We start from the raw sequence: 25,003 nt of genomic DNA on the forward strand, positions 1-25,003 counted from the left end.
TCCTGCTCTTGAGAGCGAAATTCAGAATTTCACTCCTGCTCCTGGGAGTGAAATTTTTTGGGAGTGAAATAAAAAATTTCGCTCTCAGGAGCGTGAGGAAAATTGATCAATTTCGCTCAAGAGTAAAATAAAAATAAGAGTTTTTTTATTCAATTCGACTCCTTTGATTTTCGCTCTCAAGAGTGAAATTAAAAATTTTGAACACTAAATTTTACTAAAATTGATTCAATTACCATCAATTTGACTATATTTAATCCATTTACGTCAATTCAACTCAACTTGACTCAAATTCAACTCAACTTGACTCAAAGTCAACTCAACTTGACTCAAATTCAACTCAATTTGACTCAAATTCAACTCGACTTGATTCACATTCAACTCAACTTGTTTCAATTTTAACTCAATTTGATTCAAATTTAACTCAACTTGACTTAAATTCAATTCAATTTGACTCAAATTCTACTCAACTTGACACAATTTCAACTCAACTTGACACAAATTCAACTCAAATTGACTCAAATTCAACTCAACTTGACTCAAATTCAACTCAACTTGACTCAAATTCAACTCAACTTGACTCAAATTCAACTCAATTTGACTCAAATTTAACTCAACTGGACTTTATTCGACTAAATCAGTTCAAGTTAACTAGAACAAGCTAAAATTAACATTATGAAATGCTGAATTTTGCTCAACTTGACTTGAGGCGATGCTGATATTCACTCAAGTTGATTTGATGTAAATCTGAATTTTTCTCAAGTTGAATTCAACTTAAATTTGTTCAAGTTGCCTTGATATGATGCAGAATTTTGCTCAAGTTGATTTAATGGATTGCTGAAATTTCACTCAAGTTGACATGAAAAAATGATGAAATTCTCTCAAGTTGACTTGATGAAAAATTAAAATTCTCTCAAGTTGACTTGATTCGACGCTGAAATTTGCTCAAGTTGACTTAATGTGATGCTGAAAATTCACTCAAGTTGACTTGAGTAAATGTTTGAAATTCTCTCAAGTTGACTTGACGCAATGCTAAAATTAGCTCAAATTGACTTGATGTAATGCTGAAAATCGATCAAGTTGACTTGATGCAATTCTAAAATTTGCTCAAGTAGACTTGATGCGATCTCAAAATTCCAGAATAAGTAATCAAAACCTACACAGAACTTTCTAAAATTATTTTGAATTGAATCAAAAAATTAACGGTCAAAAAAAGTTTCAAACACATTCATACATTCACACCCCTCATTCTCACCTTACAGTCTGTGTTTGTTTTTGTTTTGCTATTATTGTTAGACGAACTTTTTCCTCTCTCGCGAGCGATCACAACTTTTATTTTTTTTTTATATAAATATCGTCGTAGAAAAAAATTTCAAATTTTTTAAAAACTTTATTTTAATTTTAATTCAGTTGTATATAAAGTAACGATTAAGTCACAGCTATAATTGGATGTGTGATTAATGAAATATTAAGTGTTAAGCATGGAATATGATGATATGCATCAAGTATTGAAAAAGTTAAAAAGTGAAAGGAGACAAAATGAATTTGAGACATCAGATTGGGCAAATTTGCCTGAAAATGTGTTAATTAAAATATTTTCATTGTTATCAGCGCGGGAGATATTAAATTGTTCGGAATGTTGCAGACGATGGCATTATGTGTCGCGAGATACACTGCTGTGGAGGTCAAAGTTTCGTGAGGATTTTAAAGTCGAAAGAGGAATTAAATTGAAGCCAAGTGAGTATTTGTTGATTATTTAGGAGCAGATGAGGTTTATGTCTGGATTGTTTGGATGCTTGTCATCTGGACAGCAGGTCTGGATCGTTTTTTGATCACTCCTTCGGTTCCCAACACTGTATGGACCGTAATTTAGTGAATATTGAAGTCATTGACCAATAAATCGTATGAAATGCAGCCAAATATTCTCTTAAAATTGAGTAAAAATCTACATTCATACCCTCCATCCATAGACATCCAGAGACATATGCAGGGGGCAACCAACCCCTACTCCCTCTATTTTTGGACAATATTCTTCAATTTTCTCCCCATTTCCCACTCCTTATTTCGCGTTTCCCCATGACCAATACCCATTTTCAATTCCCCATGTCCCATTGCCCCATGTCCCATTGCCCCATGTCCCATTGCCCCATGTCTCATTACCCCATGTCTCATTACCCCATGTCTCATTACCCCATGTCTCATTACCCCATGTCTCATTGCTCCATGTCCCATTCCTCCTCATGTCCAGTTTCCCCATGTCCCATTGTCCATGTAAAGTTCCCCATGTCCAGTTTCCCCATGTCCCATTCTCAAGTCCCAACCTCATTTCTCAATTTCATGTCCTTTACCCCATGCCCTATGTCCAATCACCATGTCCAATCACCATGTCCAATACCCATTTTCCAACCCAAGGTCACATCCTCACGTCCCATTTCCCATGTCCAATTCTTCATTTATCGTTTCCCCATGTCAAAGTCCCCATGTCCCATTCCTCATGTCTCATCCAAATGTCACAGCCCAATGTCTAATTATCATGTCTCATTTCCCATCCCCATCCTCATGTTCCATACCCATCCCCATTTCCCAATTCCAAATCCAAGCCCCATCCTCATGTTCCTTCCCATTTCCATGTCTCATCCTCATGTGCCAACCCTAACCCCATGTCCAATCCTCATGTCCAAATGTCCTTATCTATATGTCCCCATCAAACCTTAATTCAGAGTGTGGCTTTCTCAAAGATAACCGTTAATTTTTTTCAAAAAATATTTTTTGTCGTTAATATTCAAATTTTTTATGACCGTTACTTTTATTTTTCTTCGTAACAGAAATTTGTATTTTAAAATAAGTTGAGTTCGAAATGTTCGAATTTTTCGACAATCTAATGTCGAAAAACTCGAATTTGAGACGGCCACACTCTGCCTTAATTCTATACTCAAATTCCCGACTGTATTAAATCATAAAGTAATTAAAGTCAATGACTCTCTTCTCTTATTTTTGTGTAAATGTGTTAAGCTACAACAGACTTGCGATTTCCGTAGCGATGTGAATTTTTTTGGCAAGGTCACAACAAGCGGCAATTCTTAACCGATCTTGTGCTTTAGTAGTTTGTGTAGGTCAAATCTAAAAAAACTTGATTTTGGTGCTTATTTGAGTTAAAATTGCTCAAAATTAAGTTTGAGACAAGAATGATGATGATGATGAAGGATAATGAGGAAGCGATATGTTTGAATATTTGTGGATTTTGGCGAGTTTTTAGATGGATTTTGATAATATATAAGGCCAGTAACAAGGGAATGTTCGGAAATTACGTAAAGCTTAAGACAGTGCTGTCCAAACTGTGTGTCATGACTCATGAGTCGGGTGTCGAATGCAGTTTCGCGGTCAATTAACCGACTTGATGGATTAAATTTGGAACTTGAATCATTCAAACTCGAAGTTGACTGTGACGCATTTTGTGATGGCATTTTAGTTCCATTCCCGAGTAACACAATCAAAATCAGCCTTTATGGTGTTACCCGGGCAATTTAACATGAAACTGTTGACCCGCCAATGTAGCCGTGCCCTAGCAAGCACTTTGTCATAAAATACAAGCCTATATGCCTAACATACCCAGTGATCTCATTGGTATCAAACGGCTCATTGTCCATATGCTTGTAATTTACAGCTGTGCTGCTCCGAATCCATTCCTTTACCCCCTCTTGCAATCAGATACATTCATCAAGATTGATATATTGATACCTACTTTATATACATTAAAAGTAGAACAAAAAGGTATCGCAAATCTTTCAGATCTTTAAAGTTTATAAACATTTACTGTCTCAATTTGATAAGAAGAAAGTCACGATTATATATATATGTATATAAATTAAGCGTAGATAGCCAAACAAAGAATAATTTTTAGAGTTGATCATTATAAGATTGTTGAGCTTAAAAATCAAGAAGTTGGGTTGGAATTAGGGGCTGTTCACTAGTTACGTAACGCAAAAATTCGGCAAATGTTGACCTTTTAGGTTTCTTCCCCTCAAAAATTGGCCGTCGGAAACAATTGCCAGCAATGGGCGCCTGCAGTTAGAAGTTGTTCGTCGTTTCGGTACTGACCGGTTCCGACATGCCAACTTTGTTTGCCCAAATTCCTTAACACAATCTCTATGGAACAACATGTCATTGCTTGAGACGTCACAAACTCACAAATCTTTAGGGTTTGCCAAAATTAGATGCACATAGATGCATAGATGCATAGATACAGAAAACTGCCGGCCTGCAGCAACCCTGCGCATCTGGGCGAACCCTACAAATCTTGGCCTATCCTCCGCATCCCTACTATTGCGCCATTTGACCAATGGCCTTTTATATCAGTGGGATTTTGTGTCAGTGGGCTTTTGTGCCAGTGGGCTTTTGTGACAGTGGGCTTTTGTGCCAGTGGGCATTTGTGACAGTGGGTAATCGCCCAAATCCCCTTAAGAGCGCTCCATACTAAGTGAACGACCCCAATCGACTATTCAAGACAGTTGTGGACAACCTTCGGTTTTTCGTGCCACACCTTGATGGTTAGCCTCGACTAAAACTGAACACAACATACAGTTCATGGCTTTTCCAAGCATTATTGGGCCGCGCACAAGTATGCCGCAGCTCACAGTTTCCCCACCACTGACTTGAGGCCTTTAAACCAACTCACACGAGTTCAATGACAAGAACTCAATTAACTTGGGAAAATAAATCGACTGTAAAATTCTGATTTGGGTAATAATAAGATAATTTAATAAATGCATGAGCCATCAAACCTCCAAGGTCAAGTCGCAAGTCACACATCTGATGAATCTGTAAAAATTGTGATGAATCAAGTCATGCCGATTCACAGAACTTAATGAGCAATTCTGATTCAAGCACACGATCATTACTTTGTTATGATGTCAATAATTATTTGTTAGTCACTTTTGTAAAGCTTGAATGCTAATAGGGGTTGGAAGTGATGAATATAAATATTGAATATGAATTGCTAATTGAGAATATATGGGAACTGTTTAATGCAGAGGTGGACAACCTTTGTGATGCGGTACACTTACAAATTCATGAGAATGGTATGAATCGTGTGTCGTGTATGGATTCGAACCAGGCTTACCATCAAGGTGTGCCGTCAAAAATTAAAGGTTGAGCACCACTGGATTAATAAAAGAGTTGTAAATTTCTAATAAACACGTGAATTTGTCTGGTTTGTGAGTGAATAAGTGATTCATAATCGGATGCGGGTCAAGCTGTAATTAAGTGACACCATAAGGGGGTCTATCAAGGGAGACTATGGGGAGACTGGGGGAGACTAGGGGAAGACTCGGGGGAAACTGGGGGGGAGACTGGGGGGTCAAATTATCCCTTAACCCTTGACCCGTTTGGACAAAAATTCAAAAAAAAATTCCTAAATTTTGACAATTTTTTTTGGAATTTTTTGGTCAATTTTAACTAAACTTTGATGAATTTTTGAGAATTTTTAACAATTTTAAAGCATTTTGGATCACTTTTTGCTGAATTTCACATCATATCCTGCATATCCAATGAACCTATTCAATACTTGACACCCTGCTCCAAAATCTGACCAGCCAATAACTCAAAACTCTCACAAACAATACCAAAAACCTTTAAAAAATTATCATTTTAATTAAAAAGCCAATAACATCCAATAAAAATTCAGATTGTTTTTGCATTAAACACAATTAAAACGACCTCAATTAAATCTAATTGATTTTCCCTTTAATCGATAGCCACTCAGTTGTGCTACTCAATTTATGTAATATTTGTTTGATGAGCTAAATTAGCACCAAGTTGTGAAAAAAAGTCACAAATTTCACACGCAACAATACATGCACGTGTCAAACGATCAACACTGGTTGTAGTTGTGGATATTGTGACGCTTCATTCATTCATAAATTATCTGATGATCGTGTAGACTTTGAGGTAAATAAAGAACAATGTAAACATGCTGAATATGTGACGACTTGATGACTGTTGGATTAAAATTTTTAAAAAAAGAAAAAATGAGGTTTTTGACTTGATTGTTGACAGTTGAGGAGCAAAAAGCGGGATGCAATTGGATAGGATGGGTTCGATAGGGTTTGGATATTTAGGATTGAATCCGAAAAGGCTCAAAAAATCCGAAAATTACCGAAAAAGTCCGAATAATCCCGAAAAAGTCCGAAAACTTCCGAACAAATCCAAAAAATCCCGAATAAAATCCGATATAATCCAAAAATTCCGAACAATTCCGAATGAAATCCGAAAAAATTCTGAATAATCCCGAAAAAATCCCGAACAAAGTCCGAAAAATCTCGAATAAATATGAAGATTCCCGAACAAATCCGAAGATTCTCAAATAAAATCCATAAAAGTCCGAAAACTCCCGAACAAATCTAAAGATTCACAAATAGAATCAAATATCTCCAGAAAATCCCGAATAAAATCCGAAAAAGTCCGAACAGTCCCGAAAAAGTCCGAATAATCCCGAAAAAGTCCGAAAACTCCCGAATAGAATCTGAAAAATCCCGAATAAAATGCGACAAAGTCCGAAAAATCTGAACAATCCCGAATTAAATACGAAAAAAGTCCCTAGTAAAATCCGAAAATGTTCGAAAACTCCCGAATAAATCCGAATATTCTCGAATAAATCCGAATAATTCCGAATAAAATCCGAATAAAAACCGAAAATTCCGAATAAAATTGGAAAAATCCTCAAAATTCCTAATTTAATCTAAACACTAAATGAGGTCATCCAGATGACAATCAACCAACTCCATCACAACCAAACCCAAATATAACACCACAATAACCAATATTTAATTCCTCAACATTCTCCATCTCATTTCCAGACACCGACAATTGGTACAACGAATACAAACGCTTAGTCGACAATGTGCCTTTAATTCTCACCGAAGTACTCACCGAGCATTCACATCAAGTCTTACACGTGAGCTTCAGTAACAATGGTAAACTATTCAGTACGTGCTCAAAAGATGGCTTTGTGATTGTTTGGACATCAGACTTTCCAGCACAACTGAAGCACAAATATGATATGAAGACATTAAGTTGGAAATACACACAATTCTCACAATGGAACCGATCTGACAGCTTACTGCTTGTGTCTGGCGTACATTTTGGTAGCTTTAACTCAACATCTGGTGAAATTGCTGTTTTTAGCTTGGCTGATGGATTTCATTTGAGGGCGAGGGTGCAGTCGAAGCCTTATGGTGGGTATTTAATGGTTTATGGGGTCAAACCCCTCCCCTAACCCCCTCCTCTTCAATTTTTACCCAAATTCATACAAATTTCTTAATTATAATTGTAGACATATTTGGATGCTGGCTATCCAATCAACACATCCTCTCCGGTGACCTCAAGTGGCTCGCTCATCTCGTCTCGAAATCAACAATTTGGATAAGCAAAGCAAATCAAGAAATTGACAATGAAAATGTGCCAGTAATGAAGGAATTTTTGAATTTCTACAACAGAAATGCATCGTCAATTAGGAATTTGATGTGAGTATATTGGGGATTTAGGGGGGAACATTGAGTGGGTATGGTGTTCAGAGTTGTGGATTTAGGCTAGAATTGCATGGATATGGTGTCGATTTGGGGCAGAGGTCAATCACCTATGTGATATATTTTTAGATGACTTGTACGACTAAAAGGTCCAGAAATTTGGAGCTAGGACAGCATTGGGACTGCATAATGTAAATCTAGGGCAGTTGTTGGTAACCAACGTACCACGACACATTGAATTACTTGCCGTGCTAAAATGTTTAAGAATGTAGAACTAGGATAGTATTGGGTTGGCATGGAGTAAGTTTAGGACAGTGTTGGGTACCCTACGAACCATGGCACTTTAGATGACTTATGGTACTAAAAGGTCTAGGAATATAAAGCTAAGGTAGCATTATGTGGACAGTGGGTAACCTGCAACAGTGTTTCAGGCAGAGGTGGGTAACCTATGTGTCGTAGTTTAGAGGAGCATTGGGTTGGCGTAGGACTAGTTTAGCCTGCATTCCAAGACACACTGAATGAGTTGCAGCTATTAAAGATATAGAAATGTGGATGAGGGATAGGATTGTGTAGCTATGTTGTCAATTTAGGACAGTCAAGGGTAACTCGCATGCCGTTACCGAGTCAAAGTGAGCCATAGCACAAAAAAAGGTTGTCCAGGACTGGTTTAACATGCAATTCTCATCAAAATGGACCAAAAGCTATCAAAAGTGCTCAGATTTGCGTCATTGTTTTCTTTTCCATGCCGAATCATGCCTTACATCATCTCTTTAATATTAACCAATTTCCCCTTTTCATCTTCTCAGGATCGCCAGATGTCCATGGCTTGACGATGGCACCCCACCACCACCAGATCATTCAACCAGTGAACAATCAACATCATCTCAATCGAATAATCAAACTGTTTATCAGCCAGGCAATCCAATGTCGAATCTCACAACACGACCTCCAGTAGCGTCAGGCTCCGCATCAGTTCCAGTACCAGATGCATCAAATTCTGAAGATAATTTTGGATATGATCGACCATTCAACTACTCAGATGAGTTCAGAAAGGAACTTGAGGAGAATTTCAGTGAATCATCATCAGAACTTGATGACTTTATAGACGTTGATATGGCAATTGATGAGGAGGATGTCGACGATGACTTGTATGAGCCAAAGTACTTAATATTCTCAACCGGTTCCAAAACTTACACGCCACATCAGATCGGCTTCAAGCGAGTCCTCAAGACAAGCTTCCCGAAAAAACTCGAACCAGGTCCACCTATTAAGGAACGAATTGCACTACAAAAGCGACGACGTGAACTTCAGCAGATAATTGAGCAGCTAAGCCCCGAGGAAGCACGACTTCAGTTCCAACACTTCCCAGAATTACGAGCCGATCCAGATTGGGCAAATTTTGATTCCGTCTCGAGTCGCTTTGACGGTGTCGATGCCTTAATTGACCTCGAAGGTCACATCATTGGTATGGGATTGAGTCCCGATCATCGGTTCCTTTACGTCAATTCACGTCCATGGCCACAAAATTGTGTCATATCAAATCCATTGGAACCGCCGCCAATATCACAGGAAATTGACATTCATGTGATTGATTTGCAGACGCTGAAGAAGGTCGGGACAATGTTGAGGGCACATAAGGCATACACACCAAATACTGAGTGCTTTTTTATCTTTTTGGATGTTTGTGATGACTTTGTTGGATCGGGTGCTGAGGATAGACATGCGTACTTGTGGGATAGTAAGTATAAAGCTATAAATAGGTCTGGAACTTGACTAAATGTTACTTCCATTTTTTAGGATACTATGGAATGTGCCTAGCCTCATTCCCACACAATGATGTCGTCAATTCCGTCGCATTCAATCCCAAAGACAACGAAATGTTCATCTCGACATCCGATGACTATGAGATTAAGATATGGAGGAGTCAAGCATCAATTAGGGAGCGTGGAATAGCTGAAATGTCACGTGCTAATGAAATACGATTAAAGAATATTAAGAAGAAGGGAGAGGAAGTGAAACGACCAACGTATACAGCTAATGATGGCAAAAGCATTAATTAAAGTAGATTTTTTTTTATTATTTTTTTACCCTGAATTTTGAGTTTTGGAGAGAAATAACCAAAAGTATGATTAATAAAATTACAAAAAAAAAAATTGGATATGCTGTGTTTAATTGATGATTTAGATCAGTGGTAGGCAACCTAAGTGTCCCTGCACAACCTTGGTGGTATGTCTCGATCAAAAACGCTCACGACATACGGTTCGTGGCTAAGGTTGGGACCTTAGGTGCAACAGGTCTTTGAAGTGTGATAAATAGAACTTCGCAATGTCTAGAATTTCAGAAGGCACATCCCTAAAACCACAAGGAGAAAAAACTGTCCAAAATGTCCTAAGTCTAATTTACTCTGACCTTAAAACTGGATTTTACCGAAACTGAATCTGAGGTCTGCGTCGGGCTGGTTTGAGGCCGGATTTTCAGTCATTTCTCCACCGTGTACCTTCCCAGGCTGAGAAAATCCGCGGTAATACCGCGGTATACATACAAATACCGCTAAATACCGCCAAATACCGCGGTATTTCATATAAATACATATAAATACCGCCAATCATTTATAACTCAAACACTTAAATGGAAAATCGTGAAAATTCTATTTTCACTTTGGAAAAAGTCCAATTTCACCTTAGTTTTCTCAATCCTAAGTGAATAAACCTCGGAAAAGTCGAATTTTTCCTCATATTTCTTATTTTTGGATAAAAATCTCTCGGAATAGTCGAATTTTGTCCCAATTTTCCTAAATTATAATGAAAATTTCTTGAAAATGTCAAACTTTGCCTTAATTTTTGTATATTATGATAAAAATTCCTCGGAAAAGTCGAACATTGCCTCAATTTTCTTAAATTATGGTAAAAATTCTTCGGTAAATCCAAATTTTGTCTAAATTTTTCAATATTATGTCGAAAAACACTCAAAAAAGAAAAGTTTTACCATAATTTTAAAATTTTTTTGGTAAAAATTCTTTAAAAAGTCAATTTTTGCCTCAATTTTCCTATTTTATGATGAAATTTTCTCAAAAAAGTCAAATTTTGCCTCAATTTTCCTATTTTATGATGAAAATTTCTTGGAAAAGTCAAATTTTGCCTCAATTTTCCTATATTATGATGAAAATTTCTCGGAAAAGTCAAATTTTGGCTCAATTTTCCAATATTATGTCAAAAAACATTCGGAAAAGCCAAGTTTTGCCACAACTTTCCTATATTGTGGTGAAAATCTCTCGGAAAAGTCCAAATTTGCCTCAATTTTCCTATATTATGATGAAAAACTCTTGGAAAATCCAAATTTTGTCTAAATTTTCCAATATTATGTCAAAAAACATTCGGAAAAGCCAAGTTTTGCCACAACTTTCCTATATTGTGGTGAAAATCTCTCGGAAAAGTCCAAATTTGCCTCAATTTTCCTATATTATGATGAAAAACTCTTGGAAAATCCAAATTTTGTCTAAATTTTCCAATATTATGTCAAAAAACATTCGGAAAAGCCAAGTTTTGCCACAACTTTCCTATATTGTGGTGAAAATCTCTCGGAAAAGTCCAAATTTGCCTCAATTTTCCTATATTATGATGAAAAACTCTTGAAAAATCCAAATTTTGTCTCAATTTTCTAATATTTTGTCGAAAAACATTCGGAAAAGCCAAGTTTTGCCACAACTTTCCTATATTGTGGTGAAAATCTCTCGGAAAAGTCCAAATTTGCCTCAATTTTCCTATATTATGATGAAAAACTCTTGGAAAATCCAAATTTTGTCTAAATTTTCCAATATTATGTCAAAAAACATTCGGAAAAGCCAAGTTTTGCCACAACTTTCCTATATTGTGGTGAAAATCTCTCGGAAAAGTCCAAATTTGCCTCAATTTTCCTATATTATGATGAAAAACTCTTGAAAAATCCAAATTTTGTCTCAATTTTCTAATATTTTGTCGAAAAACATTCGGAAAAGCCAAGTTTTGCCACAACTTTCCTATATTGTGGTGAAAATCTCTCGGAAAAGTCCAAATTTGCCTCAATTTTCCTATATTATGATGAAAAACTCTTGGAAAATCCAAATTTTGTCTAAATTTTCCAATATTATGTCAAAAAACATTCGGAAAAGCCAAGTTTTGCCACAACTTTCCTATATTGTGGTGAAAATCTCTCGGAAAAGTCCAAATTTGCCTCAATTTTCCTATATTATGATGAAAAACTCTTGAAAAATCCAAATTTTGTCTCAATTTTCTAATATTTTGTCGAAAAACATTCGGAAAAGCCAAGTTTTGCCACAACTTTCCTATATTGTGGTGAAAATCTCTCGGAAAAGTCCAAATTTGCCTCAATTTTCCTATATTATGATGAAAAACTCTTGGAAAATCCAAATTTTGTCTAAATTTTCCAATATTATGTCAAAAAACATTCGGAAAAGCCAAGTTTTGCCACAACTTTCCTATATTGTGGTGAAAATCTCTCGGAAAAGTCCAAATTTGCCTCAATTTTCCTATATTATGATGAAAAACTCTTGAAAAATCCAAATTTTGTCTCAATTTTCTAATATTTTGTCGAAAAACATTCGGAAAAGCCAAGTTTTGCCACAACTTTCCTATATTGTGGTGAAAATCTCTCGGAAAAGTCCAAATTTGCCTCAATTTTCCTATATTATGATGAAAAACTCTTGGAAAATCCAAATTTTGTCTAAATTTTCCAATATTATGTCAAAAAACATTCGGAAAAGCCAAGTTTTGCCACAACTTTCCTATATTGTGGTGAAAATCTCTCGGAAAAGTCCAAATTTGCCTCAATTTTCCTATATTATGATGAAAAACTCTTGGAAAATCCAAATTTTGTCTAAATTTTCCAATATTATGTCAAAAAACATTCGGAAAAGCCAAGTTTTGCCACAACTTTCCTATATTGTGGTGAAAATCTCTCGGAAAAGTCCAAATTTGCCTCAATTTTCCTATATTATGATGAAAAACTCTTGAAAAATCCAAATTTTGTCTCAATTTTCTAATATTTTGTCGAAAAACATTCGGAAAAGCCAAGTTTTGCCACAACTTTCCTATATTGTGGTGAAAATCTCTCGGAAAAGTCCAAATTTGCCTCAATTTTCCTATATTATGATGAAAAACTCTTGGAAAATCCAAATTTTGTCTAAATTTTCCAATATTATGTCAAAAAACATTCGGAAAAGCCAAGTTTTGCCACAACTTTCCTATATTATGGTGAAAATTTCTCGGAAAAGTCGAATTTTGCCTCAATTTTTTCATGTTAAGGCGAAAAACATTTGAAAAACTATAATTTCCTTTCAGTTTTCCAAAATTAGTGTGAAAACCTCTCAAAAAAGCAAAGTTTCGCTTCAAATATTCAAAATTAGGGTTCAAAACTCTCGGAAATGACTATTTTCGTATAAATTTTCTTTTACCAGAGTGAAAAACTACCGGAAAATACTATTTTCCATCTCGGTTTTCCCATATTAAAAAGATAAAACCTTAGAAAATACGATACCGCCAAATACCGCGAAATACCGCCAAATACCGCGGTATTTCATATAAATACCGCCGATACCGCCTAGTTTCTCAGCCTGGGTACCTTCTGAGAACATCTTAAGCTGACTCGACTTAGACGTGCAGTAAAATTCGGTGGATATTTATATGCATTATCACACGAAGAAGGTTCGGAAAGCTGTCAAAAATCCACTTGATATCGATACTTGGCAAACATAAGTCAACAATAGAATAGGCTTCATTATAGGTCATCATACATCGAACCAGAGTGAGGCTTTCTCTATAACGACTTAATTTTTTTTCAAAAAAAATATTTTTGTCTATAAAATTCAAATTTTTTTTGATCGTTACTTATACTTTTCAGAGCAACGTAAATTTTTATTTTAAAATAAGTTGAATTCGAATAGTTCGAATTTCTTCGACAATCAAATGTCGAAGAATTCGGATTTGAGACGGCCACACTCTGGATCGAACATTCATAGAAGTCAGTAAGGAACGAACACAACGATTAGCTTTCTTAATGTGGATACGATGGTATTCAACCTCATTGCTGCGACCAGAGTTGGCAGAACTTTATTTTGGAGACCATTAGTGTTCCGCTGAACACAGGTTGCCCATCAATAAGACATAAAAATCCACAAAACACATGAACTTTAATTCAACAGTTTGTTTCTTGCTGATATTTTCAATTCATTCCAAACCAATTCATGCGTATCCAAAGAAAAAGAAAGTGAACCAATTCCAATTCCAACTGTGCTTTAAATAGTACATTAATCCAAAAGCATTCATCAGCAAGAAACAATTGCCAAAAGCAAGCCGTGATCGTCTAGTGGTTAGGACCCTACGTTGTGGCCGTAGTAACCCAGGTTCGAATCCTGGTCACGGCAAAATTGTTTTCTTTTTTTTTGCTGAATTTATTTATTTTTTGTGAGTCGAAGGGAGGTTGGTGATGGAATGGCTTAACGGCTTTTACTGGTTACTGCCTTCTACCAATAGCCCCAGATATTTTATATACATTTTATATACAACCACGACACATAGGCTGGTAATCACAGCTTTAGTCAATATAAAACATATGCATGATTTATCAATCCTAGCTTAATCATCAGCCTTTGTAGTTTATTGTGAGTTTTTGTTCAAAATTATCATTATCTAAAATTCTATTAAAGCTTAGTTACTCATAGCCGACCGGTTAGTCTTATTACTAGATTTAAATCATTTGAATTCCACAAAATTAATTTATTTTTGGGAGTAAATTAGCGATGGATGCCTTAAAATTCCTTTTTTTGTTGTAAGTTAAGTTGAGATTATTAAAAAATAATGAAAAATAAAATTTAATTTTTCTTAGGATGATTATTCATCGTTCTGAACAGTATTGCGATTGTGATGAAACGAAGCTAAATAAATTTATTGAGCATGTTTCCTGGATGTAAGTTTAATTTAAAGACCAAGTGACTGCGTGAACGGAACAGACTGAAGAAGACCGAACAAGACTGAAGAGACAGAAGTTTATCGAAGACTACCGAAGATTACCGAAGACTACCGAAGATTACCGAAGACTACCGAAGACTACCGAAGACTACCGAAGATTATCGAAGACTACCGAACAGACCTAACAGAAAGAACTGACCCAAAAAACTGAAGAGACCGAAAACTACCGAACAAGACCGAAGACTACCGAGCTGACCGAAGATGACGGAAGATTCCCGAAGGCTACCGAATTGACCGAAGAGACCAAATAGACTAAACAAAACCGAACAAGACCGAAGACTACCGAAGATGAGCGAAGATTCCTGAACTGACTGAACAGTCCCGAACAGGACCTAACAGACCGAACAAGACCGAAGATTACCGAACTGACTGAACAGTCCCGAACTGAACCGAACAGACCGAAGATGACCGAAGACTACCGAAATGACCGAACAGTCCCGAACAGACCGAATACTACTTTATTATGTCTAATTTCAGCTTACTTGTCCTGTCAACAATCGTCATTGGTCTAGTTGTATTTGTTTGTGTTTTATTCAAAAAAGTGTACAATCCTTCTCAATCTGTAGACAGCAATGATGTTCCTGACCATGGTAAGCTATAGTAAATCCATCAAAAAACCTTAAATATTAATCGAATTCCTTCCAGAAGTGTCAAACAACAATTTCGAAGACACCGAAGCTGCACCGCTCAATCAAAACGAATTCAGTTTAATTCCTGAGCTCATAAAGTCACCATCGGTTCCAACAGTAGCATGTGATTCAAATCCTATTTATGACACACCAATTAGACAGAATAATGCATATGAAGAAATTCACAGTTTTCAATTGAAAAAATGTAAGGAAATTTTTAACATTTTGTTGATGAATTTTTTAACAAATCTCATTTCAGTTCAATTGAAGGACATCCAATATGATGGTGATGAAGTCTAATCGATTGATTATGAATGATTTTTTTATGTTTCATGTTACAAAATTTATGAATTTTGTTGATTTTTTATGAATTTATGTTGACTAATCTGAATAAACCGAAATTTTTATCGTACATTATTTTTGAGTCATTTTAGGGACAATTCGCTAATTAAGTAACGTGAAAAAATAGACTTTTTGATCCCTCATTCTCTTATTGGTAGCATAATCTCGGGACTCTATTTTTGATGTCTGAATCCAAAAGAATTTGGAGTCCGACTTCCCAGAAGTCCTGTCAACTCTGATTGAGTCTGAATAACCAAATCTCAACACTCCTTTAGGAGCCAAGGGTCCCCGATGCCTAAGCTGAAACTGAGACTCCGGTGTCCCAGGTAGACCTCACCGTGTAGGATTCCCTCGGTAGAGTTCCCCTAGTGGACTTCTCTTGGGAGACGTTCCCGGGTAGACTTCCCCGGGCAGAATTCTCCGGGAGACTTCCCCGGGAAGGCTTCCCTGGGTAGGCTGCCCTGGATAGGCTTCCTTGCATAGACTTCCCCGAGTAGACTTCCTGGATTGACTCCAAGGAGACTTGTCGGATAGAATTTCCAAATAAACTCCGGGTATCAAGTTGACTTGGATTTGTGTGGAGTTGTGTCGACTTGAGTTATCTCTAGTTGACTTCTAAGGAAGTCTTGGTTCCAGTCTCTGTCTAGGTTTCGATTTTGAGAATTTTCGAGACCGAGACTTCTAGAAATTTTACATTCTACTCCTAAAAGCGTTACATGATATTTGAACAGCCCCTAAGTCAACGATTTATTTCCCGTGCAACACAAGGCTCCATTTAAAAGCTACATATAGTTCGGAGAACAATTTAGAATCCTTCATTTTGATCTGTGTTGCTTGGGCTTATGACTAGGCTTAATCTGCACATTAATACGCTCAGTTTCAATTTGATCATATTCACCAACAGTGAGAAGTTAGAACTAGAATTCCTAAACAGTCATTTTTAATATAAATTTTCATACAAAATGAACAAAAAATTATTTTTGACTGTTTTAATGTAAGTACAAATTTGTCAATCGATCCAATGTCTAGGCACAAGCTGGCATGACCCTGACTCTGTGTCCCAAATCTAGTCAGAGTCAAACCAATTTGGTGTCAAATTTTGGATCAATTGACCAATCCTAACAGACAAAAAGACAGCTTTTAGGTACCGTAGTGGTCTTTCTGTACAATAAAAGCATATCCTTTGCCATTTACTCCAACCATGTGCTATTCTAATCATTAATATATCCAATATTTAGGACAATCCTCCTCGGCACATCAATTTTAGTGTCGACTCAGCATAATGATACGGAAATTATTCATGATGCGGTTACTGAAGCCGTCCCAAATACAACGCCTGTCGAATATGATGAAACTACATACAATGAGATATGGACAGAGTCAACAACACCATCAGTGCATCATGATGATGACAATTCATGGATAAATATCATAATTGTATTGTTCATTGTATCTATGATTGTATTTGCTCTTATTAATGTTGCATTATATGTAATTAATATATTTTCTTTGTGGTATGGGGCAGTTTAATAAAGTTTAATAATTTAGTGGGGGAAGGTTGCATGATGTCTTGGCTTCTAAAATAAGCCCTGATAGGAAATATTGGGTAATTGATCCAAAATCCAGAATTTAGCCGTTGTGGCTCTGAGATAATGTCAAATTCTGTTCGAATCTGGATTCAAACAGGTGAAAATCTGGCGTTGTGCCGTATTTGAACTGAATCCTGCACCGTACCAGAGCTAACCGGTCTGATGTCTTTTAAATCCGGTATCTCAATCATGTTGTCGGATTTAAATTGAATTTGGCATCATCTAAGAGCTATAACGGCTTAGTGACGGATTTTGGATCGATTAACCGATTTGTCCTATTTGAGTGGATATAGGGTCGAGATTGAGGCAATTTTGAACGTTTTCAGTATGTTTCGAGAATATTAAGTCTTAAGACATGGTTGTGCATTTAGAATTAATCAAGAAAGTTGAATAAAAATATTAAAAATATATTTGTGCATTTCGTGATTTAACAATATTAAGTGACTTAGCTATTAAGCATTCTAGATGTCGAGACCAAGACCGAGAATACTCAGGAAGTCTTGGTTTAGAGAGTTTGTCGAGACATATTGGTTCATGACTTTGTTACAAAGCGTTACGATAGGGGGAACGGTAAGGCTTCCTGAAGTCGAGACTGAGACTTAGACCGAGAATTCTCGGGTAGTCAAGTCGGGTCAGTTGTTCGGTCTCAGTCTCGGTTTCAGTCTCGGTCTCCATCTCGATCTCCACATCGGTATCACTGGGGGAACGGGTCTTTAAAATACTACATTCTTTGTAATTTACGAATATTCCCGAAAAATCAGTTACATTCTGTATTTTACAGTCTTGATTTATCATTAGCATACAACTCATATTCATATTCATTTATTTTGTTTCAACATACAGATTAGTTCAGTTCATTAATAATACAAAATTGTTTAGAGAGCAAAGCATCATTTTAATTTGGATTTCCACAATGAAATTTACCTGGATTTTCGTTCTGTAAGTTAGAATTTTAAATATTTTTGTTAATAAAACTGCATTTTTATAAATTCTATTTCACAGGACTCTTTGTCATCTTCTGTTGGTGTCCTATGGGGCCGATCCATTCAAATCAGGTAAATATCCTTAATTATTTCACGAGACCGATACCGAGACTATCCGGGAAGTCTCAGTCTCTGTCTCGGCATCACGAACCATTAAGCACAGATTACTTAATGGATCATAAGTCCAACACAGAAGACCGGTGCGGCTCTGAAAAGGTCTCAAATTTAAATCAAACTTCAGAGTCACGTTGGCCTGATGTCATATTTATAACCGATTAACCAGTTTGTGCTATTTGGGAATTAATAATCTAATTTCAGATGAATCAACAGTCATTAGAGCTAAGCCGACACAATATGAATATGACATTAATGAATTGATGAGTAAGTATCCTTAGCAATCAAGCTGTAAGCAGGGTAAGCCGAGAGTAAATGTCCTCTAGCTCTACCCCTAAGCCACATTACCCTTTCAACCTTCTAATTCTTCTTCCTTTATATTCCACTATATAGAGTACTTTCTACGTGAAAAAACAACAACAACAACCGAGTCAATTGACATACCAGATGAAGAAGAATTCAGTGACATCGTTGAATTTGGATATTATTCACTTTTGATGTTTACTGGTGTCATGTTAGCTGTCCTTGTGTTTATGATTTTCCAAAAAATCATCGAAATTAAAATTTGGTGTAAATTGAGTAAAAATCCACCAAAGCCTCAATATCGGAATTTGGGTGATCAGATGATGAAATCACTTGTAAATGAAAATGAGTATTTGGTGCTTCCGAATGGAAAGGCATGAGAATCATGAGGGGATTTTAAAGCATTATTCATATTTTAATATTTGTTGATTCATTAATGGTGAATTATAATTTTTTTTTATGTATTGTCATGGATAGTCAATTACAAATAAAATGATATTTTAACTTAAAGTATTTAACTTGTTTAATTGAATTAAAATCCGAGACCAAAGATCAAAGATGACCGAAGTCTACCGAAGATGACCGAAAATAACCGAAGACAGCCGAAGCCTACCGAAGACGACCCAAGACAAAGACCTTCCTGGATCAAGACTTGACATCTGGCTCTCGATTTCGATAACACATTGCCGCAATGTTCTCAACAACAATCAAACTAGAAAACCTAATAAAGTATAACACAGACCATAATTTAATTTGGTGCAAAATCATCAAAAAAGGAATAATTCTTAATATTAATATTCATTATATAACAATCATATATCAAATATATATCAAAATAAAAATTTCTAATGTTATTCATTTGAATTTAACGGTTTAGTAAATCAAGTTTGGTGTCTTCTAAATAGAATAAAGTGCTTTAAAGAATTATCGTTACAATTTAGAATTTATTAGGTGAATAATCATTAATTTAATTAAGTATAAAATAGTTCAATGATGTCCCGAATAGCACACGTCGGTTAATTTATTCATAATTTGACTACATAGTGGGGTGTCTCTCGCATGTTGTTGAATTTAAGGCAAATACAGCTAAACCGGTGTGACTCTGACATGGAATCGGATTTTAATCACCGTATCCGACATCAAGTCAGGGTCTTGCCGGGGTGAAGCATGATTTTTGATTGATTAACCGACTAATGCTATTCGAGATGATCTATGTCATCCTGTAATGACTAACTGAATACTCAATAAATCGGTCAATTGATATGTGTCAAGTGAATTGTGCTTCTTAGAAGAGCTTGAAGCCAAGTTGACTTTTTCATACAAAATCCGAATCGAATTCAAGCTCAGCTACTGATGTTCCAGTGTTGTCCAACTTTGTGGCGTGGTACATTAATGTGCTACTGTGTGCAGTGTCGGTCATGACTTTCAACCAATGCGTACCTTGTCACAAAAAGATTGGACAAAATTTGTTTTAGATTGACTGGGATTCGATCCATAAATTGTCAATACTAACCCTATCAAGCCATCCTGCCTTCCAAACAAGCAATCATGCAACCATACAACGATACAACATGTATCGCTCCTGCTAAGTGAAAAAAACTTTAAAACAATCAAAATCAATCTAACCAAAGAAAATTCAATTCACAGATCCAACAGAAGCTCCTTCAAACAAACAAAAATCATCAGCATGGACATGACTAACATTATAGTGAGCTTGACATTGTTAGTTGAATCATAAGTCAGCATGTAAACATTATGCATCACTAATTTATTAAATCATCCCCAAAATTAGATCACTTTTCCACATTCTCATGATTCCGCAGTCAACATTGTCAGCACCAATAATGTTCCTGTGCAACAAGACTGACCCAACACTACCTGGAAATGCATTCCTATGCGAACTCGACATCCAAACTGATCATCGTGCGACAGAATGGAAAATGACACTTAATCACTTTACTATGTCCATTAATGCCATCACTGGAATTATGTTGTGTATGCTTATTGTCATTTTTATGTCCATAATATTCAATATCGTAAGATTCAGAAGTGCTAAGAAGTCTGTCACGTCAACTGTCACACCACATGTCATGCAACCTCGCAAATCACTCATCGAAAGAGCTGATGCTGGAAATACAGCCATTAATAATCTCTATGAAGTACCAATTGCAGCATGTAATGGACAAAATGAGGATGCTGACTATTTGGAACTTCAACCTGATGAAAATGAGGAAGAGAGTCGTAAGTTAATTTTGGTGCATTTTATGGATAAGATTTGTAGATAAATTGTCATTAATTCACAGTCTATGCTCAACTTGATCATGAAAAGGCATTGATGAAGCAAGGAATATCAACAATTGCTGTTGATAATGCTGGTAAGTTTATTGTTGATTTTTGGGGAATTAAGGATTATTAGACAGTGGTTTTGTGGTGATGGGTGACTAGTAAGGCAGGTTCAGATTATAGATAGGGATGGACAGGTGTACATTGTGTAGGTGCATCTCAAGACTACATTGGAGTCTGGACTTCACTTTGGACTTCAATGGAGGCGTACTTTTGGACTTTTTGAGTCTGGACTCTGAAGGACTCGTCTTTCTGTACTATTTGAGTCTAATAATTCCAGAAAAACGGCTCCAATGGAGTCCAAACCCAAAAAAAATGTAGCCTGACCTCCAAAAATCCAAAAGGAGACTTTTAGGGACGAAGAGCACGTGAAGGGAAAAGACATGTCGACTCATTTGTGATATCACATAAATATGTTGACTTCCACATTGCCATTAATCATCTTGACTAATTATAAGTCACTAACTACAAAAATATATTAATTTAAAAATTAATCATGTTATCATACTAATTCCAGTGTACGCAGAAGTAATTGTCGAAGACAACGGTGAGTAATATGTTAAATTCTAAATATGTGGCACAAGTCGGTTAATTTTCAATAATATTGAATAAATTCTAGTCTATGAGGCCGTCAGACCACCAGTCGTTGATAATCCTACTTATGGAAATATTGATAATGCTTAGAAATATAGTTAAGTTGGAATCAATTATAGACTAATTTAATTTCAATCTAAATTCAAATAACTAAAATTTTTAAGCAGTTGATATTAAAATTTGATTTATTTCTTCATTTACAGTTTATGATCATTTGGAGCACTTTTAGGGAGTGTCAACATAACAAATTGCAACCTTAAGCGAAGAAATCAGAATTTTTTTAAATTTAAATCAATAGTTACCCGAGTGTTTGGATTTAGCTAGTTGCTCGGATTTATTTAATCATTTTATGATGTATGGCTTGTTTACCACAATAATTACAATTTTCTTCGAGTCGAGCAAAACATTATGTCATGCTGTACACGCGGGTATCATTCTTCTTTCATTGACTAATGCAGATTATTAAATTTATGAATATTTTTTAATCTTTTACGTAATTCAAATAAATATTTTAAATAAATTGATTTTAAAATTTGTAGTTTTGTAGATTATTTCATTAAGGACATTCCAAATCGATTTATTATTACAATTACAAACTGGCTTAATTGATCTGGATAATTGAGTCAGTTCCCTCAGATGTCACCTATATCTGACCCTCTACCTTGCCAATTTCTAATGCCATGTCCAATTCCAAATAAATGGGATCGGATTTACAACCATCCGTGTGCTTCCGTCGTCTTTTTTCAGTAGTCAGCTGAGGAAATCTATGGATCATGATTTGTTCAAAATGTGTAATCAGCATTGGTTGAGTTAACTGATTAAGCTTAGTCACATTTATTAGACATTCAAGTTGTTCATCAACTATGTGACGCACATTGAAATGAGAAGAATAATATGGATGACAATAATTTCTCATTATTTAATCATTTTGTGGTTAAAATTTATTTTTCTCTACAATCTCCATAAAAAGTCATAATAACATTCATTCCTTCATATTCTAAAGCAGTTTTTGAATTTTCTTAATAAAAATGATTAAGAAATTGTTGATCTACACCTGGATTATTGCAATGTAAGGTTTCTTGTGATAATTAGGACAGAATTTGATTGGGATTACCAATTATTAATCACACCGGGGTCCAATTTCTTCCTTGAATGTCAGAAATTGGTTAATCGAGGCCAGCGTGACTCTGAATTGATGCTGAGTAAGGTTTACCATGTCGTTAGCATGCTTGAGTCTAGATTTTAGCCGATTTGGTTAAATATGGATATGGCTGGTTTGGTTAGATATGGCTTAAATCCAGCATCATCAAAGAGCCACGCTGACATGATGCCGGATTTTGGATTGATTAATCGATTTGTGACTATTTGAGACAGTTCTGGATTGTTGTGGATTAATTGGACATAATTCTAACATTTTTTTCAATTTATTGCAGATTTATGAACCTTACAACTGCAAACCATGAAGATATTGATGAAATTCAAGACATCCAGAAGAATATCGACCAACTATCCGAAAAAATCAACACAAAAATCAAATATTTTTCAAAATTAATGTCAAAACTTGACATTGATGTCGATGAAATTAAGGAACTAAACATTATCAACCGAAATATTTCAAAAAATCTCAACAAAACTCAACTGGAAGTGCTGACTCATCCATTAGATTTGGACGCAATTGTTGAAAAACATGAACTCGAGCTTGAAGCTTTAACAGCCAAACTGCCAAGAATCATGCAAAAAATAATAGAAATTGACATCCAACTCAGCACCTGGAATGGAAGTCCAAATGAAATTGCCAAAGAATTTGACAAGATTCTCGACTTTATTCCGATCGGGTTTCTGTCAATTTTGATTTTATTCATAATTTTGAAGCTGATTGTTGCCAGACAGCTCGATAAAAATTGTGAATCACAGGAAACAGCAAAGTTAGTTTCATCAGAAGTAAGACCCGGTCGTGACAATCCAGCAGTACCTAAACGTGACTATGAAGCATCAGTTGATAATATTGATCAGAAGGATGTGAATGCTGCAGTTGATAAGAAGCAGGAAACTAGGAAGAAGAAGAAGAAAAGTGAGTATTTTATGGACTTAGGGTGGATCCGATAATTAGGGGGTCGTTCAGGCATTAAGTACAGCTCATATTGAGGGTGGAGGGCGTGGCGTTAGTGTGTTAATGAGTGAACGACTCCTTATACGACTCTTTATATATTCCACAATTCCTAATATCATATCCAATTTTTAGATACCAGCAAACCAAAGAGATTCAATTCTAAATCCACAAAGGATAAGCAAACTGATGCCAATAATGACGAAAAGCCTATATTCTTGAGATACCAGAACAACCAAGATGAACATGAATTTTAAAATTAATTAAAATTTTAACAGTAAATTAATGAATTAATTAATGCATAAAAATTAAGGGTTACCGATGCTGGGAGTGAGACTGTGGACTGAGGACTGAGGACGGATGACTCCAATGGAGTCAACCAGTTGCGTCCGGACTCTAATAGAGGCATGCAATCCTAAGTATCGCTAATTCTCGTATAAATGACAATTTAAATCATTTTTTTACCTAGAATACCTTCCTTATCAGCATAAATCGTTTAATCCACCAAAAATCCACAACTTTATCCATTTTAAAATCCATAAATATAATTTAAATCTCATTGCTTGATCCAAATTCATAAAGCCTTTCTATTCCAATTTAAATTCATATTTCTACAATCTCCCATGTCTCGATCATTCACAGCCACATCCATACCCTACCTCAACATCACATCTTTTATGCTCAAAATTCAAATGATTTTTAATAAAAAAGAGAAAGCAAATTTGCAAAACAGAAATAAATCAATGTTCATGAGCATTTGTCTCAATGGATGTGAAAGCTGTACGTTTTCGTAGTGTAGGGGTTATCACGCGAGTCTAACACACTCGAGGTCCCCGGTTCGAGACCGGGCGAAAACAATGCTTTCTTTTTTTGATGATTTTTTAAATATTTTTTTTTTTTGTATTTTAATTAATTAATAAATGGTATAGAACTTAATGATCATCATGCTGTATTTCTTCTTTGTCTTCCTTTCTGTATCAATTTGAACGTGTTCGTATAAAGCATAATACCCGCCTTTATTAGATTTGTATAAGATCTGTCGATGCTCTTTTAATAAAGGTCTTTAAATTTGACTGTGCAGAAATTTAAGACAGTATTTCACATGACGAAGACAGGTTGCTTATATGGAATTTGGTATCGTATATGGTTAAGATGTTGATAGAGATAATATGGCATTTGATATCGGGTATTGGCAGATCTAAGCCGAATCCAATATCAAGTTAATGTCGCACCGTCCTAGGGTCAGATTTTGGATTGATCAATAAATTCATATATTAATCGTATTAAACTGTGTGACTATGTCAACAATCAAGCTTAATCATAGCATTATTCACACAAATTATGAGCAAGTACATCTAATTTTTTATTGTATAAAATATGAAGAAATTAAGAATAAAATTTATTCATTTAATTCTTACAATGAAAGACGGTTGGAACTAAAGTTAAATTAAATGGTC

The 25,003-nt window shown here is 35.6% G+C and overlaps 3 protein-coding genes, 1 long non-coding RNA gene and 2 other non-coding genes across 7 annotated transcripts; all 6 read left to right on the forward strand.

Moving 5' to 3' along the window:
- Nucleotides 1-1,304: 1,304 nt before the first annotated feature.
- Nucleotides 1,305-9,678, forward strand: LOC139091233 (F-box/WD repeat-containing protein 5-like). Its single transcript, XM_070641196.1, has 5 exons — nt 1,305-1,734; nt 6,852-7,229; nt 7,328-7,517; nt 8,327-9,258; nt 9,318-9,678. Exons 1-5 carry the CDS (start codon nt 1,479-1,481, stop codon nt 9,578-9,580), a joined length of 2,019 nt encoding a protein of 672 aa, XP_070497297.1. The 5' UTR covers nt 1,305-1,478; the 3' UTR covers nt 9,581-9,678.
- A 4,188-nt stretch (nt 9,679-13,866) lies between these two features.
- On the forward strand, nt 13,867-13,938 carry TRNAH-GUG (transfer RNA histidin (anticodon GUG)). Its single transcript has one exon. It is a non-coding gene; the product is annotated as a tRNA-His (tRNA).
- Nucleotides 13,939-14,242: 304 nt separating this feature from the next.
- On the forward strand, nt 14,243-15,370 carry LOC139091613 (uncharacterized). The gene is made up of 4 exons (XR_011544528.1): nt 14,243-14,342; nt 14,400-14,480; nt 15,020-15,132; nt 15,188-15,370. It is a non-coding gene; the product is annotated as an uncharacterized lncRNA (long non-coding RNA).
- A 2,571-nt stretch (nt 15,371-17,941) lies between these two features.
- LOC139089973 (uncharacterized) lies at nt 17,942-18,882 on the forward strand. The gene is made up of 4 exons (XM_070639642.1): nt 17,942-18,041; nt 18,105-18,157; nt 18,404-18,466; nt 18,593-18,882. Exons 1-4 carry the CDS (start codon nt 18,016-18,018, stop codon nt 18,880-18,882), a joined length of 432 nt encoding a protein of 143 aa, XP_070495743.1. The 5' UTR covers nt 17,942-18,015.
- A 1,271-nt stretch (nt 18,883-20,153) lies between these two features.
- On the forward strand, nt 20,154-21,861 carry LOC139091595 (uncharacterized). Of its 2 annotated transcripts, XM_070641743.1 has the most exons (6): nt 20,154-20,224; nt 20,295-20,743; nt 20,806-20,877; nt 21,363-21,392; nt 21,465-21,536; nt 21,643-21,861. In XM_070641743.1, exons 1-5 carry the CDS (start codon nt 20,190-20,192, stop codon nt 21,527-21,529), a joined length of 651 nt encoding a protein of 216 aa, XP_070497844.1. In that variant the 5' UTR covers nt 20,154-20,189; the 3' UTR covers nt 21,530-21,536; nt 21,643-21,861. The 2 variants fall into 2 exon arrangements, with proteins under 2 accessions (XP_070497844.1, XP_070497852.1); XM_070641751.1 differs by lacking the exon at nt 21,465-21,536 and having other exon boundaries at nt 21,643-21,704.
- A 2,469-nt stretch (nt 21,862-24,330) lies between these two features.
- On the forward strand, nt 24,331-24,403 carry TRNAV-AAC (transfer RNA valine (anticodon AAC)). Its single transcript has one exon. It is a non-coding gene; the product is annotated as a tRNA-Val (tRNA).
- Nucleotides 24,404-25,003: the final 600 nt, after the last annotated feature.

This window comes from Chironomus tepperi, unplaced genomic scaffold (assembly GCF_022539635.2).
Source record: "Chironomus tepperi strain 1889 unplaced genomic scaffold, CSIRO-AGI_Ctep_v1 contig_13, whole genome shotgun sequence".
Classification (NCBI taxonomy): Eukaryota; Metazoa; Arthropoda; class Insecta; order Diptera; family Chironomidae; genus Chironomus; species Chironomus tepperi.